This window comes from Echiichthys vipera (genome assembly GCF_963691815.1).
Source record: "Echiichthys vipera genome assembly, chromosome: 15".
NCBI lineage: Eukaryota > Metazoa > Chordata > Actinopteri > Perciformes > Trachinidae > Echiichthys > Echiichthys vipera.
This window is the reverse complement of record NC_139840.1, coordinates 14,857,188-14,873,751: the sequence shown is the minus strand read 5'-3', so window position 1 is coordinate 14,873,751 and position 16,564 is coordinate 14,857,188. Positions and strand designations below refer to the sequence as shown.

General features: G+C 41.9%; 1 protein-coding gene across 1 annotated transcript; it reads left to right on the top strand.

Annotated features, from left to right (window-relative positions):
* Positions 1 to 3,149: 3,149 nt before the first annotated feature.
* tmem275a (transmembrane protein 275a) lies at positions 3,150 to 3,779 on the top strand (the record flags this gene model as incomplete). Its single annotated transcript, XM_083928742.1, has 1 exon — positions 3,150 to 3,779. One exon carries the CDS (start codon positions 3,150 to 3,152, stop codon positions 3,777 to 3,779), a length of 630 nt encoding a protein of 209 aa, XP_083784868.1.
* Positions 3,780 to 16,564: the final 12,785 nt, after the last annotated feature.

The following is a 16,564-nucleotide window of genomic DNA, read 5'->3' as shown; positions in this document are numbered from 1 at the left end:
ACCACACTCTATGACTTATTTATGATTTACATAGACCCAACAATTCCTCCGTTGAGTACTGATTGGCAATGCAAAGCTTCCCTTTAACAGGCATCCACCCACATATCCACATATCCACCAGTGAGAAGTCTGTCACCGCCCAGTGACCTGGACATGAATGAAAGTTTGATGATTATAATGAAACCATAGGAGTTTATGGTCTTTCAGATAGTAATAGTAGTGGTGTGTTGGGATTGTTTGGACTGTACATAGGTCTTTATAAACCAACTGAAGAGGTTGAGAGTTTTACCTCTTCACATTTTTTTACCCTGCATGCACCTTGTAAGAAGGTGATGCTTGTGCTTGACATCCCCTCTCTGCTTTACATATAAATTGCGAACGAGTTAACGAACTTACTAATTTCATCAGTTCAATCATACTAAGGTTAATACATAATTTACTGATGCTTTATTAACATTCATCAGCTCTTAATAAGAACAGCTGTTGGGTTGCCATGTGTTTGTTAACATGCTATTTGCTAAATCTTTTCATTTGAACTCTTTAAATAATCAGGTAGATCCCTCCAATGTTGACATGACAGTTTGACCTTTGACCTTCTGAAACCTTCAATGATGTATAAACATTTAACGACTTTTAACTTCCGTTGTTGGCTTATTAGATGACTCTTGACCATTTACTAGATCCCCTCTGTTATGGAAGAATTTATTGTGGTGCCAGAAAGAAGACAAATGCCAGTCCTGTACGTCTGATACTGAAGAAGCTTAATTAATTGACCAAGCAGAACAGAAGAGTCGTCAACACAAAGTATCGAAGCCACCTCATTTTAAAGCTCAAACAGCAAAGATCAGATTCTTATAGCAAGAGGAGATGTGCTATCATCTCATTGGCTATAATGCATAAACATGAAATTAAGGAAGTGACCTGAGTGTTATCATTTAAGTCTGCAGCTGTATCTTGCAGTCTGCAGAGTCAGATTGAAGGCATCAAGGGAACCGTGACCTTGGCAGGCTCCAGAGAGTTTCAGGTCAACCTAACTGACACAGAAGTAATCTATAAGAAGCCCACTATACCAACGAGGATTGAACATTAAACCCAAATTGTCTAGGGAATATGAAATATTACGTAACACCCTCCACACATGCATGAAGAGTCTACTTGGATAATTAATTTGATTTGTGTCTGATATGTTGTTTCCACAAAAGAAGGATCATTTTCACATTCAAATTCCAGAATCTATGAATATGCTGAAGTTTCTCTGCTACACAGAAGGAAGCCTGTTCTCAGTGTATGTGCACGGTCGGCTTCAAGTTTCCACATCCCAGTTGTATAAATTGAATACTCGGGTTGATTTCCAAACTCGCTGTGATGTCACAAATCATGCTTGTAGGCCCGCCCCTTAAAATCAGTTTAGAGCACAGAGAAACTTTCCTCTTTCAACAGATAAATGTGAAATTGTGTTCAACTCTGCATCATTCTGCGCAGTGAAGCTCAGACATCTAAATGCAGGGACGAGAAGACACTTAAGACTTTAATGCAGGGGGACTTTAATGACATTTACAACAGCAAACGTGTTGGTTTATTCATTATTAATGACTTATTGATGACTCAAACACCAGAGAGAGAAACTCAAAGAAAATACACACACCCCACCCCTGCCTGAACACTGGGTGGATCTGCGAGGAGGAGTCGGGAGAATCGCATCCAGAGGTCCACACAGATGAGAGAAGATGCTCTGAGCGGCTGATCAAATATATGTGAGAATGAAATACGACAACCTAACACCGACTACCGGATAGATGTCCTCGCATACGTTAACGTTTTCCCCATTTCCGTTGCAGGGTGACCTGTCAGGTGCTGTGCGCGTCTCTGTCCACATCAGGAGCAGCGCACGGTGTTGCGTCCGTGTGTCAACTCAGAAGAAATGCCATCTCACCTAAGTGATCTTTCCTCCCCTCGCCTCGCATGTTATGTTCCTCAGCAGGTCGGACCGCCTTGCTTTTGTGTTTCAGTGGTCCACTGATTGACTGGCTGTCATGACTTGTGCCCTCAGGACTGTGAAGCTGCGAAAGCAGGATGAAATCCCTCGTTTGGTGATTATGCGTCCGTTCAACCTCTCAGTAATTGCACCCGCTAATTAGACTGGGAATCTCGGTGAACATCTACTGATTGAAGAATGGAAGGACCTTCAGTATATCGACATAAAGGGTAAGATGTTTCATTTTACAGGAATGCAACACATCAGTGCAGTAAACGTGCATTTCAGTGTTCTCTTAGCAAAACCCCATGATTAAACGTAGCATTATAATATATTCAGGGAGATGGATTTAATGATACACAAATTTTAAAAATGCATCCTTTCCCACACCCCCTCTCTGCATTTGCACTGTATATTCTTGAATGGATGTATGCTGGAATGAAAGGGCTGATTTGATTGCAATACTGAAATGCCATTCACACAGTGGTCTATACTGTAGCTGGCACAAATTAAGCAGCTGCAGTGCTGCACACATTTTTCTTCACAAAACAGCAATTCTGATCAGACAAGTTAAATTATTTAGCACTTGGCATGACATTTTTTAAATGTTGTTGCAGAGTGCATTGGTCTATTTTACACCTGTGATTATGCAACAATATAGAAAGTAGAATTCTCCTTTAAGGGTTTCCACCAATAACTCTCAACAGTTTAACTGTTTGTTTATTGTTTATTTCAATGTTTTTTTGTCTACCCGAGCTATGACCTTTTGTGCATTTTTCTTATTTGTTGTTTTACATAGAATTTGATCCACACAAGTTTAGATTTATTTAGAAATATAGTATACTTATTTTTTCAAGGGTTCAGTGTAGCAGTCCTTCCACATGTGACTAGCTCCCGGCGTCACCGGTATAGACCACAGCTGTACTGTAAGAGCCCACAATGATCATTAGCTGTCCAGTGACACTGGTGCACAGAACAAGAGCGGTGTAATGAGTGCGCTTATCAGAGTTTATTTCATTTCATTGTGTGAATCCACTCTAACAGCTCTCATGTATTGTCGTTCACAGACAAAGCTGTTTCATGACTGTGAATTTATTTAAACATTACCATGAGGAAGAGTTTGGAGTGAAACACAGGGAGATTTGATCAAGAAAGAGAGCCTGGAGGTGAAGACATGGTCATCACTGATAGAAACACCGGCACCCCTGTACCTAAAAAGGAGCCCCAGAAGAAGACCAGGAGGAAGTCTCGCCCTCATGGCCTGCCCTCTCCCGCTCTCTGCTGTGCCTGTGGCCTATGCATCATGCTGGCTGGACTCAACATCACCCTGGTGGGAGCGTTTGCCTTCAGCACGCTGGTGCCTTCTGCCAATCCCCCGATCATCATCGGACCTATCCTACTGCTGGTGGCCTTTTCCTTTTTTGGGGCCTGTTGCGTGTGCAGCCGCCTCCCCCCTCCCCACAGCTCACGGGGGTCTAAGGTGGGTGGCAGGGGTGTAGGATTGATGGGACGTGGCGGGCTGGCTGGTGGAGCAGCCTTTGAAATAGAGACCAGTGAGCACACGTTGCAGGATACTACAGCCGTGCAGCTCAGCCCCACATCCTCCCCTGGATCATCCCGGGCGTCCAGCCCAGAAAAGGAGGCTCCTGATGTGGCCCTACCAGGAACAAGCAAGCTCTTCACCATGGAGACCAACGGCCCTTATTCTGTTTCTGCCACCGCAGTCTACTCAGCCTCCACAGCCTCCACAGGAGCAGGAGGGGAAGTGAGGCTCAACCTGCCACGTGAAGAAGTGGTCACCTAGCAGAGCAGAAACTCTTCCAAGGCCAGAGTGCTGCCAGTGTAAATATTCTTCTGGGCTGAGGGCTTACTGAGTGTGTGATTGTGTCCTCAAGTTTAAGTAGTGCCATATTTCTGGTTGTGAACAGTATGCTTTTGAATTTCTTGCTGTGCAGCAAACTGGTAATTAGCATGCAACGTCAATGAAACATCCAAGTGTTTGTGGATCATAGGTTTTGGAATTCAGATTCCTACCTCTCTTGTGCTGTTTTCCCCTTGCAGGTCTTAGTTTTTAACGTGGGGCATTATGAACAGTTTGTGCGTGGGACCATAAGGATTTACTTTTCACCGTCAGCAGTGATTTTAGAGGGCTGGAATGAAACAAATGATTGTTGATTTGTTCTGAAAACTTAAAGATTAGATGTGAAAGGTCATCAGTGAACTGTACAGGTAAATTTGTAGTGACATCTGGCATTTTTGTGCCATTCTCAGTGCTGAACTTGTTTTGGGGGCATACAATATTATAGGTCACAGAGGTCTCAAAGCAATATGCTCTCACCTGAGATTTAGAAAGAAAGAAGTCCCTTGAGGGTAAAATTACATTTTCTCACTGTTAACTGATAACACACAGGCCTGTAATACAATCACAGGTCACACATGTCAGGGTGCGGGGGTGAAACAGGCATCCCGAGCAGTTTGGGATTTGGCGCCTTTTACACGAGCACCTCAGGTGTGAAGTACACATCCTTTGCTTGTATGGGGATGTGAACCGGGGACCCTCTAGTTACAAAGCAAAGTCCCCACAGACGGAAAAATTATCTGCATTTACGATTCATTACACAAGTAAGTGATTATTACAACCCTACTTGTCTACAGCTAATACATTTGTGGTGAACAACGGTTTCTCTCTATATTCTGATTTCACATGTAAATTTTCAATGAAAGTAGTTGCAACTCTTTTAGGCTCATCATGATGTTTTCAGTTATTCATACGCAGTGTAATGCAATTTTGGTCACGATCCAAGCGGAATAGGGGCTTACCTCACTATAAGACATACAAATGTGCCATAGTGATAGTTTTGTCATCATGAATTTGAATTTGCAGTGGGACCCCACGAAGGAATGTTTTACAAATGTTAACATGTGGAGTTCTTATTTGTACTGTCTGATATAACAAACTTCGTATTTAGCAGAAGTTAACCTCCCCTGGACCGTGCATACACAATTTAGGCAAGTCTGTCAGAGTTTAGATATTCACAATGCATAAAGATCTGTTCCCCATCAGTGTGATGTCTTTTTGTAAGTTATGATCTCGACTGGACATTCAAACCCTGATTTCCTTTGAAAGGAAAGTTGCCTTAGACCGAGATATCAGGATCAAACTAATGAGGGCTATAACAAAAGTGCACAACAACATTTCTCTTCAGAAAGCCTTTATTTGGCTCTGGATTGCTATTCCATAGTGTTAAGAAATCGTCAACAAATTTTTTGTTTTCTGATGGTACCAACAGGACGCATTGGAGGCTGATTGCTTGGCCTCCAGTACTGCTGATTGCAGCTTTCTCGAGAACCGCTCGTCCAAACAACTTCACACTCCTGAGCGATTTCATGCCATGACACAGTTATGTCCCTGAGAGTATACATAGGCGCCATTTGAGTACAAAAGATCACACGGACATTTAATGGCCTCAATTAAGCCAAAGCCAGGCTATTTCCAGGAACAAAAGTGTTCATTCTGAAAGTCCTTTGAAACATTTGAGTTTGCTCTAATGTAGTCTCACATCGCTAGTAAATATTGTCTGGCTGCACAAGTTTACATTCTGGTGAAGGGGAAAAAACGCCCTGGGTTGTTTATATTTCTTTAACCAATGACAGTTGTCTCTAGCCCAGATGTAGCAACGGTGCCTTTGCAAAATACAAAGCGGAGATACCGTAACAGATGTCAGGCTTTATACCCATTATGTACCTCCAGATAACCAGACTAGATACGATTTAACACCTCCGGTCTCTCTTTCTTCATCTGTTCTTGAATGTACTGTAGCAAGCTATGGAGAGTGAGCTGCACCCAGCATGTCGTTCTGCAGTGCAGTGAAAAATGACCAAAATACATGCCATACTTGTTCACATGCCTTCCCCCTCTCCATCCCCTAGTATCAGAGAGACAGAGTGCAGAGGAGTTGTTTGGTTGAATATGTTAGTCTAGTTTTCCTGACTCATTGATGCTTTAGCTGACTGATGTAAAGTTAGAATCTATGGCCCCGACCATGGCTGTGTAATATCAATATAAATTTCAACTGCGCTCCCAATAGACAACCCCCCCCCCCGTTAAAAATTAAGAAATCGTCTGGGTGTCCGCTTTCAAAATACATTCAACAATACACCCACAAAGTGTGAAGTTGATAGGATGAATGGTTGTTGAGAGAAAAGGACAGACAGATTGATAGAGATTCTTTCCTTCTTTAGATAATAAATGCATGCAAATGGCTTAATCTTCCATCTCAGCAGAAATGTATACAGAGTAGCGAGAGCGTGAATACCTGCATACAGATACACAGTCCAGGGACCAGAGAATACCCTTATATAGTGTTAACCTTCATTATTTGTGTCAACACTCTCTCTCTCTCGTGCTGAGCTTATTTTTGCATGTTTGAGTCATGGAAATGCAAACACCCTGTTGTGAACTATTGCTGTTATCTATGTGTTTAAATTTGTGGTGCACAAAAACCTGGAAAATGTAAAGGATAGAATATTTTTGTGAAGATTATAATTTGTTTATTTAAAAAAAAAAGTAACAAGTGAAATGTGAATCCTTTAAAATAAATCAATAAAAAGACTCTTTCAGTAGAACACGAGGTTGCTCATTGTGTTTTGTGGCGTGACACTGGGCTCTTGCTACATTGCATTTTGTGTCATCATGAAGTGAAATAAAGAAAAAATGTCCAACTAGATTTGGTCAAATTTCAAACAAGTCCAGTGTGATCTTGTTGGAGCCACACAACGGTTATTGTAATTTAAAGAAAATAATAGATTCATTATTTGGTCAAACAGTCCAAAAGCCAAATATATTTAATTTGCAGTCATATAAGATAGAGAAAATTGACTTGAAGATATTTGAATTAATTTATCGTTTATCTGATTAATTTCCTGCCAATGGACTTAATGTTTTCAGTTTTATTCGCATAGCTTCTTCAGAACAATATTTATTCTGAAGAAGCAAACAAGAAGTGCTCCTCATCTCTTAACACATCTCATGAAGATGCCCTTGAGAGAAGAACTCAATATTAGCTCCATCCGGCCCTTCTACAAGAGTTTATCTGTGTTTCATGTATTTAACACTGGAGGGCGGCAGAGTCACACTTATGAGTTTAAGATTCGTTATATAAAATGTGCCTTTCATTTTACATCAGGCCAATAGATGTCAGTAGACCATAACAAACTTCTGTGGGCTCCTGTTGAAGCTGTCAAGAGAAGGAAATGCTGTGATAGATTATCTTAAAGTGAACTTGGTGACATTAAAACCTGCACATTGATTATTGCTATTCAAAATCATTAGATATTGTTTGCTGTTGTGATGTTGCAAAACCTGCCAAAGGCGTCACGGTCTACATGCTGCTTCTAGAAGATTTCTTATCGTTGAGAAAACACAGGTCGGTTGTGTTTGTCAATCTCAGTTTATAGCAGCAATGATACCAACGTAATGACCGCCTCATTTTGAGTGTCCACGTTGCTCATTAAGCTCTCCTTGAGCGCATGAAGATGATGACGGCACATATCTGGGGTGGCCTACTTTCTGAGGCAGCCCGCAGATGACAAAACTGATTCAGGGTCTTTTTTTTGTTCCTATCCAGAAACAACTGATTTCAATTTCACAGTTGAGTTTTTAAGGCTTAATAGTGTGAATTTTACATTGACCGAGTCTTGGTTGGTTAAAGAAAAAAGATTAAGGGTTATAGAGATTTAGAGACATTGATTTATAAGGGGATATTTTGACCGTCTAAAAATCCAGTTTACTCTGGTTTTATAATACAAAAACAAGATGGTGTCCGACCCATTTCTCTGTTCTGCCTCGAATGATGCCTGATGCATTCTTACATACAGTAACGATTAGGTAAAAACTGTCACCGGTCACTGTTTGAGCCAAAACACTGATGCTGTCATACATTTGCAGCGTATAATTGGGGTTTTCTATGATTAAGCCTTCACCAGAACAGTATTAGGTGAAAACTACTGAACAGCTAATCCACTCCGATCTCCGACCTCCGACCTCCCCCTCTAGCAACTGCTTCCAGGTTTATGTTGCATTTCAACTGTTAAACCCTTCCTGCATCTTCTGCCTGTTGGCCTGCAATGAAGAGGCTCATAAAACATATTCAATGTTTAGCCAGCTGGAGGCTGGAAGATGTATTGCCTTCTGGAGTTGAAGGTTTGTAGGTAAGCTGCAGCACAAGGAAAATATTCACATGTTTACGCTCTTGGTGAGCTAAGGCCAGGGGTTGCAGTTTACCTCTGCAGAGTGGCTTACTTACAAAAAAAAGGGATCAAATGAAAGATGCCCTTTGTCCTTTGAGTCTACTTGTCTCCATTGTGTCATCAGACTTCTTTAAAATCCTTTTTTATGAGCTTGTTAAGTGGAAAAAGTTCCATAGAGTACCCTTCATACACTGGGAAACAAAATACACTTTCTCTCGACCTTTACTTCCCTTTTAGCAATGACGAATATACCAAAAGCCACAAGAAGAGCAGACTTCCTCATCATAGTTCAGATTATTCGGCTTGCCAAATTATGGGTAATGATAAACGTTTTTAGCACACAGACTGTATATTAGCTTTTGACCTGGATTTCTGTTTTATCACAGCAGCTATCAGATGTACTCTGTGACCACAAATGTTTGCTTTACAATAAGAGCAGAGCACTGTGTTGGATTTATGTCAGACAATTGAACAGAAAAACATTTAAAAGAGGCACAGACAGGCTGTAAACAAGCAGTAGTAAATTTGTTGACATTTCCACTGTTTGTCTCTTTCATAAAAGGTCTATTTGCATGTGGCATCCATATTGATGAATTGCAGGAACACATCCAGTATCAACAGTCTTCTCTCAACACCACAGTGTTACAAAACCACGGACAGGCTGCTGGTACGTCAAATATTATCGCAGTACATTCCTCTTTGTTGACATCTTTGAGCAGATTGTAATATTGCTCTTGTTCACACGGATATCGAGCTGCAGCGATGACTGACACTGATTTTCATGGCGCTAAGATACAGTGTTAACACTGGGAAAGGTTTGAATATTAGAGCGACACATGCACAGCTCAACCTCAGCTGCATGTCTTCTTGTTTATTATGACGGGATGCTGCACACTAACAGAACACTGCTGCAGCCACATACACCTGCAATCCTAAGCATCCCATCCGCTCCAAACCGGAGTGTGGCGGATCTAGACGCACTGTTCATGTGCTCCTGTGTGGATGTGCTTGTGTGTGAGAACCCTCTCAGTTGAATGAGTCGGCAGGGGAGGGGGATGGAGGGTGTAATCAAGCTGAAAAAGATTAGGGGAAGACGAGCTGCTGAGGATCTATGGGAGCAGACACTGGTTATATAACCCTAACCCAGTTTACTCCGCTTCTAAAGACAGACTGAGGGTGGAGATGGGGGATTAACTGAACTGGGGTGAATCCTTGCATTTAGACCAAAATGGACGCGATCATTGGTTTTCTGCACGCACTGTCGGTTCAGATGACAATGGGTGTCAAATTCTTATTCAAACTCTGTTTCTCCAGGTCAGCAAGGAGGTCACAGATTGTTTTGTCATAGTAAAATCATTAGCTGCAGCAGGAGAAAATGATTTTGCTGTCCAACTTCGGTTATTGCTTCATTGTACTGGTGAGTGCAACAACATATTTCAGGCCCTCCCTGCAACCCTGCAAGTGTTTACTCAAGATTGGTCTCTGAGTACTTTTGCACATGTGATTTGATCAGAAAACATATCAGATAATTGTGTTGTTGTGGTCCTCCATGTGCCATGCATGGGCGGGCCTCGTGACTGCTGGACTGTTTCCGTTGGTTTCTATGACCGCAGTGTGAGGGAGACATGGAGAAGAAAACTCCACTACCGACCAGGGGGTAAAGATACAGTGGATTTTGACTGAAACCAATGAGGGTCCTAATAGTAATACCGCAGCGCTCTGCATACCAATGGCAGTCGACAATGGGTCCCTCGCCATTCTTAACTCCTCCATTCACCCTCGGTAACTGGCAGTTTATTCAAGTGGCCGGGCTGTTGCATAACCCTGCTTTTCACAAGTCTACATGTGGGCCCTGGGAGAAGGAAACATACACAGTAGCGCACAGAGAGAGGATCCCATTGCAGTTCCGGGATAATATAAAAGCACAAGAAAAACGTTGCATGTAACAGTGTGAGTAGCATTAATGCAGGGGTGGTCAAATCAATCACCCTTTCCTATATCCAGCCATTAACAAAGCCAATCAATGATGCTTTCAGTTGGTTTAGTAACACTGCGCACTGGGGTGAACAGTTGGGCTTGTTTCTCTTCACCATGACTTGGTGTCTTTGACCTGTTCTGTGAATGTTTTGCTTTTGCATGTGGCCCACTATTTAACCAAGTAAATCAATAGACGGCCTGAAAATAGAATGGGAGAGAGCCAGGTGGGCAAATATTCAACTTGTGAGTCCAACAATCCAAAATCATATTTTGTATCGAGCGAGGCTGTGCAGTAAACATTACTGAGGGGAGTTGCACCTGATATCTAAGTGTTAATAGCGAGCGAATGCAAGTGTTAATCCGTGATGTGAGGCCAGGATATTGTGTACAGCACAGTGTGTTTATGTTTGATGAGACAGCTGCACGCTATGGTGACAGAACAAAATTAGTCAATTGAATACTGTACTGGGATGTACTGGGATGTCCTGGGGTGCGAAGGCGTTGGTAAACAACATGTGGTACCCAGCGATTCCAGCAGAGGCCCCCATCTTTCATAGAAATACAGGGATGATGGATGAATAACACTTCTCGACAGCAGACTGCTTCAGACCGGTTTGCGTGCTCCACATTAAGGGGAGGTTGTCATACTCAAAATTCAACATTGGACTCAACTGTCAGCTCTTTCTGTGCTTTACTGCACCACTGTGCTGTGGACACAGTTTACCTCTTGCTCAGCCTTTAATGGGAAAAAGAAGCACCTCTGGTTGTTTTATATGCAGCAGTTCCATAAAGGGAACTCCAATTATGTGATTTTGCAGTAAAGACAAGTTTTCTGTCATTATATTGCAGTGCAAACAGCTACTTATTGTACCTTTGTCCCTGCACACTGTTACGTCTCCCTTTGTGGTTTTGTAATGCTATGATAACAGCCTGCCATGTGGGTCATCTCACTGCAGAAAGGATAATAGGTAATTTGGACCTGTGCACTGTATAGTTCACCACTTAAATATATATTGCACGGAATAATAATGATATGATCAGTCAGAGGAGACGGCTGAGGAATGACCCTTGATTAAATTAAAGGTCTCATCTCAGCATTCCTGAGAGCCATGTGTTGCGCATCAGGTATTTATCTTTGGAGCATACCATAGAATACGCTCCCCGAAACACACTACCGAAGGCCACCAAAGTGAGTGAAAGTCTTTTTCCGGTTGGGAGCAAAGGCCTGGTTTAGTAGTTTCCTGGTCGACACTGGCCACCTGTTGAAGAGAGGAAGCCCTTCTTGTTGTGCGTCCCGCAGGCCTGTTTCATAGCAGAGAATCGGTTTGCCATGGCAGCGGATATCGGCGCACACGGCACTGTGGGGGTGGCCGGGTCTGTGTCAGCACTCATTACCATCCACTGCCTCAGTGGATGTCTCTTCCAGGAGTCCTTTAGAGCAATGTAAAAGAGAGATGCTTTACACTTTAATGACTTTCCCACAGTGGCTCTCCAAAACAACAGTGCCCCTTAAATTGCTTTGCCCTGGCTGAGACTGGAGGAGAGTCCCCACTGCTCAACAGAGGAAGGGAAATACTGAGTCCACTGTCCACTCGGTAAGGCCAGCCAACAGGGGGGGAATAATCAGGTCTTTATGTGGCATGAGGCCTACAGGGGACAGCCTTGGTATTGTCCCCACAGCCCCCTCTCTTTCCCCGGTTTGATTGTCCCTCTAGATCCAAAACATGGTCACGTTGCAAAACCTCCACAAACCCAAACTCGGGTTTGTGCACCTACATCCATTAACAAACCCTGACCCATCAGCCAGTGGACTTCCAGTTTAAAACAAACAGATGAGGCAACATGTTCTCTCACAGTTATTTGTTGTATACAATAGTCTTTTTCCAGGTACTTGTTCTTGTTTAGATCTTCTGTTGGCAGGTTTATGAAAGTAAATATCCAGATCTGTGATTTAAGTGGCTTGCAATGATCACATGGCCACTATCTCCTTCCAAAAAAAAAATCTTTTGTAAACGATAATCTGTTTTGTTGGAGCTGACTGTTGACAGAAGAACAAATGGACAATTTGTACAGTGTGACACTGACTTGATATACACTTTTCTACTAAACAGAAAAGAAATGTCAACAATAGCTGCCCCCAACTCAACATTAAACAGACAACCCACATGCCAGCTCCACATGATAAATGTTGATTTTAATGTCTGTTTTGCAGCCACTAAGATGAAGCAGAGCACCGTGCAGAGTTGGTTTCTTTATACAACTTTAATCTCCTATATTAAAAAGGCTGTGGACAGAATATACTTTGATCTTTACTAAAAATTACTAAAATAATTTGCTAATCAGCACTGCAAGCAGGAGCTCAGCAGCAAATCAGGCATTTTTCTGCTTTATTTAACTGTTAAACTCCTGGTTGGAGACATGACATAATAGTTCCTCGAGTTGCACAGGTGGTGAGGCCAAGTCAAAATAATTATTGTCATCAATGTGTCGTCAAAACTGGGACAAGGCTCAAGATTTTATAACAATGCTCATTTTAGCTGACTTTGTTGGAATAATTCTCTCTCTCAGTTGCATGTTCTTTCTGCAAGGTGTCAGCAAACAAGGCCCTGTTAAAGTGGATTACATCCATGATGGCATGTGCAATAAAATATAATCCCTGTTATACTGTAGCTGTAAATCCTCCCTGAACCTGCTGTGTGTGTGTGTGTGCGTTATAGCCAATCATGAGGGTATGTTAAGTATGTGCACTGTCCGTGTACCCTTATTTCTGCTACTGTTGCAGTAGGAAGTAGGACATTTAATTCCTTTGGTCTAAACACCTGTATAATGCACAGGTTATCTGTCCAGGAAGATTCCCTGTTGAGCAGGGGAATTGCCCAATGTGTCTTTCACCACAAATAAGAAGAAACAATGATGATAATGATAATGACAGTATGATTAATTAATGAACCATGTTCATGTGTTATCTAATTTAATGATTTATAATTGAATGCATTGTATCTACAGCATGCATCTGTTTTTTTTTGTTTTGCTTTTTCTGTTATTATTTATTGTGGGTACTAACCAAGATATTTATTTACACACACCAGCGTGCAGCTGGAGCCATGAAATTTCCCCAGAGGGTGGGGACCACTGACTTTGGAAGTTTCATGAAGTTCACATTTCTGTTTTGGGAGGAAATGTCTAAACAGCTGCTAGTTGGATTGTCATGGAATTTGGTTCTGACGTTCAAGTCCCCGTCACAATGAATTGTATTAACTTTGGTGATCCTTTGCTTCAGTGCCATAATCACGTTGAAATGTAAATGTAATGTCTGATTGTGTGTTTTATGAAAAACTTAACACAGTAATTGTGAAAAACACAGTAACAATTATACCTGCAGGTATGCATTGGGATTTTGAGCATGTTAGCATTTACCTCACCGTGCCTATGTATAACCTCACAGAGACACATTGATGAGTGACAGTCATATTCACTCACAAAAGGGGCTTAAAGAGAAAATGACCTTGAGAGAGTTGATAAGTTCATCTCCGAACAACAGGCTGTCAAATCAAGGCCCTGGTCCGACCAGTTATTGTACTGTTCCTCTTCAAATTAGTTTTGAGTAGGCGTTTCCCAGTGTGAAAGTGAACAAAACTCAACCCTTCCCTTGTTCCCGATCTGATTACATGTATTCACCTGTTGGCGTCAGAGCTGAATAAAGACTGAGAGAAAGAAGTAAAGAAAGAATTGCATGAAACTAGAAACCAGACATTAGGACGTGTAACTGAGATGGTAAAAGTTCACGAAGGCAATTTAAATAGATTATTGTTATATCACCTGGTCATTCAGAGGTCAAACCAAACACTGTTTTTCTATTTTTGGAGATTTGACCGCCGCTAAATAAGACACAGCATGATGGATAATATGATCTGAGTCCATGACCATGTCACCACCACCATAGCTTTACAACTGCTCTACAAGGCTGCCAAGGCTCACAGTGGAAATGAAAAAGGCAGGTGACACAAGGATGCAGCTGTTTCCTTGACTTTCCCTGACTCATGGCTCTCACACAGCTGACTCATGAAAAACAAAGTCACCTCCCTTGCATCACGCACAGATACTGCTTACTTAGACGTCTGACACTGTGAAGACACTGGAGCTAGTGGTTTTTCCCTTTACATGGTTATAGATGTCATGACTGTAGACTGTAGGCAAGCGTAGGCTAAAAAAAGGGTAAAGAAAGTTTGGGGGGAACAGTCCGTTAGACTAGAGAGAACAAGAACAGCCGTCCTCGCAATGATGCTATCTTGAGATAACAAGATAATTAACTTTTGATGCCTGCGTGGCTATGTTCGATTTTCAAAATAGGGTTTTAACAAAGTGGAAATAAGATTAATTGGATTATAGTATAAATTAAAAAGAAAATACCCCTAAATTATGAGGGCAATGTCTTCATTCTTGGATTTTTGGGTTGCTGGAAAAAAAAAATGGATGACCAATTTCAGACAATGACTGACACATTTGAGTTAAGGACATCACTGATACATACACACACAAAAAAGCCTTTTTACTGCCTCAGCTAGAGACAGATTATTATAAATCCATTGCAGTTTGTTATCTTTTATTGATACACTTCAGCACAGCATAAAAACATTTTCTACTTCACGTGTGTTTCCCCTCATAGTTTTTCATGTGCAGAGGTCTTTCTTGCACATAGAAAACACCTCAGCTGTCGAGTGACATCTCTCACTTAGCACTCTTTGCAGGTTAGTATAATGTAGTGATTTAGCTCAGAGAACTCCCCCTCTCAGCTGAGCTCAAAGGCTTTGTGAGATGCCAGGATAGCTGTGCCCTGTGTCAGTGTCCCTTACCCTGTGATTGGCATAAGGCAAGCCATATGACGCAGCCAGCATGATGGTGAGATCAGCGTAATCAGGAGGCCACGAAGAGACACTGCTTTCACACAACCAGGCGATGAATGCCTCCTGTCATTTCATCTTTAGATCTGTGGCTCGTCATTACAATATAACATTTGATTTGATAAAATGCACCAGCAAGGATTAGTTGATTGTAATGGGAACCAGAGTCTTCTGTGCACAAGAAAATATGCTGCAAGTGTCCAGTGGAGACCTGGTGTGTGTGCACACAGAAGAAGGCAATACTTTATTCAAAATTTCCTCAGTGAGCTAATCCTCCCCCAGCTTTTACTTTTCATGAATGGGTGACAGGTCCATACACAGCGCTGCGATAATATATTGATCTTGTGATGGAATGCTTAAGATTTCCGTCATATCCGTGCAGAACTGTTTCTTCCTTAAACCAGGATTTGAGCACGCAATTTTCTGGTTTTACCATGCAGCCTGCGCTCCACCTGGTTCAGTGTCTGCCGGTGCAGAGAGTACATTCAAAGAGGCTTATAGCCATCCGCTCTTAATGAGGCTTTGCTCACTTCAGGCCCCCCTGTCAAGAACAATGACCCAGCTGTATGGCTCTTTTTTCTTTGGTGTGGTAGAACATATGTACAGTTCTGTTCGCAGGTCATTGGGAATGTAATGCGTCCTCAGCCGTTTATCTCTAATTTATGTGGTGTTGTGGCCACGGATAAAACACTGCTGCACGTTATTCTTTGCATCAGGAACACAGCGTGCTCAGGTGTTTCCCAGAATGCTCATCAAAGGTAAAGAATAGACAATAACAGAAAACAGGCCTCTTGTACTCGGGTTTTCTCATTCTGCTGCATATTTCTGCATATGCACAGCGATTATAAATTTCTGCTTTTGCAGATCACCAGGCCAGTTTTGCCTGAGTAGGCGGCTTCTTATGTTTGAAGTTTGAAAGAGGCTTTAACCACTCGCCTTATAATGGAGCCATTGAGATCTTATGGAACTGAACTTGCTTTGAAACAAGCCCCTCTTACATAAACAGCTAGCAAGGCCAACTCTAATTATCACACAGAGACAAATAATGGGCTTCCGAGTGGAACTTTGTGGTGTCAGATTTGGTTAGGACTTTGTTTTATGATGGGTTTGGACATTTTGTGACATCACCCTCCCTTTACTACAGCGTGACACATTTATGAAAGCTGCCAATGATTTCTAAGAAAATATGCATACGTTTCATTTCGTGTTAAAAATGCCATAATAGGATTAAAAACTATTCATCTGATTTCAAAGCATTTAAAAGGGATTATATAGCACATACATGCACGTCTCTGCTCCGTTGTACAATACAACAACTGGGGTTCATTTTGCTTCTTGGTGCAGGTCATCTGTGGCCATTCCTCCTGCAGGCAATGCTCTATTCAATAGTACAAGAGCAAAGTTATTGATTATGGTTTCCTATAAAGCTCTTCCCCATGCTGTTTATGTTAACTCCGACCTC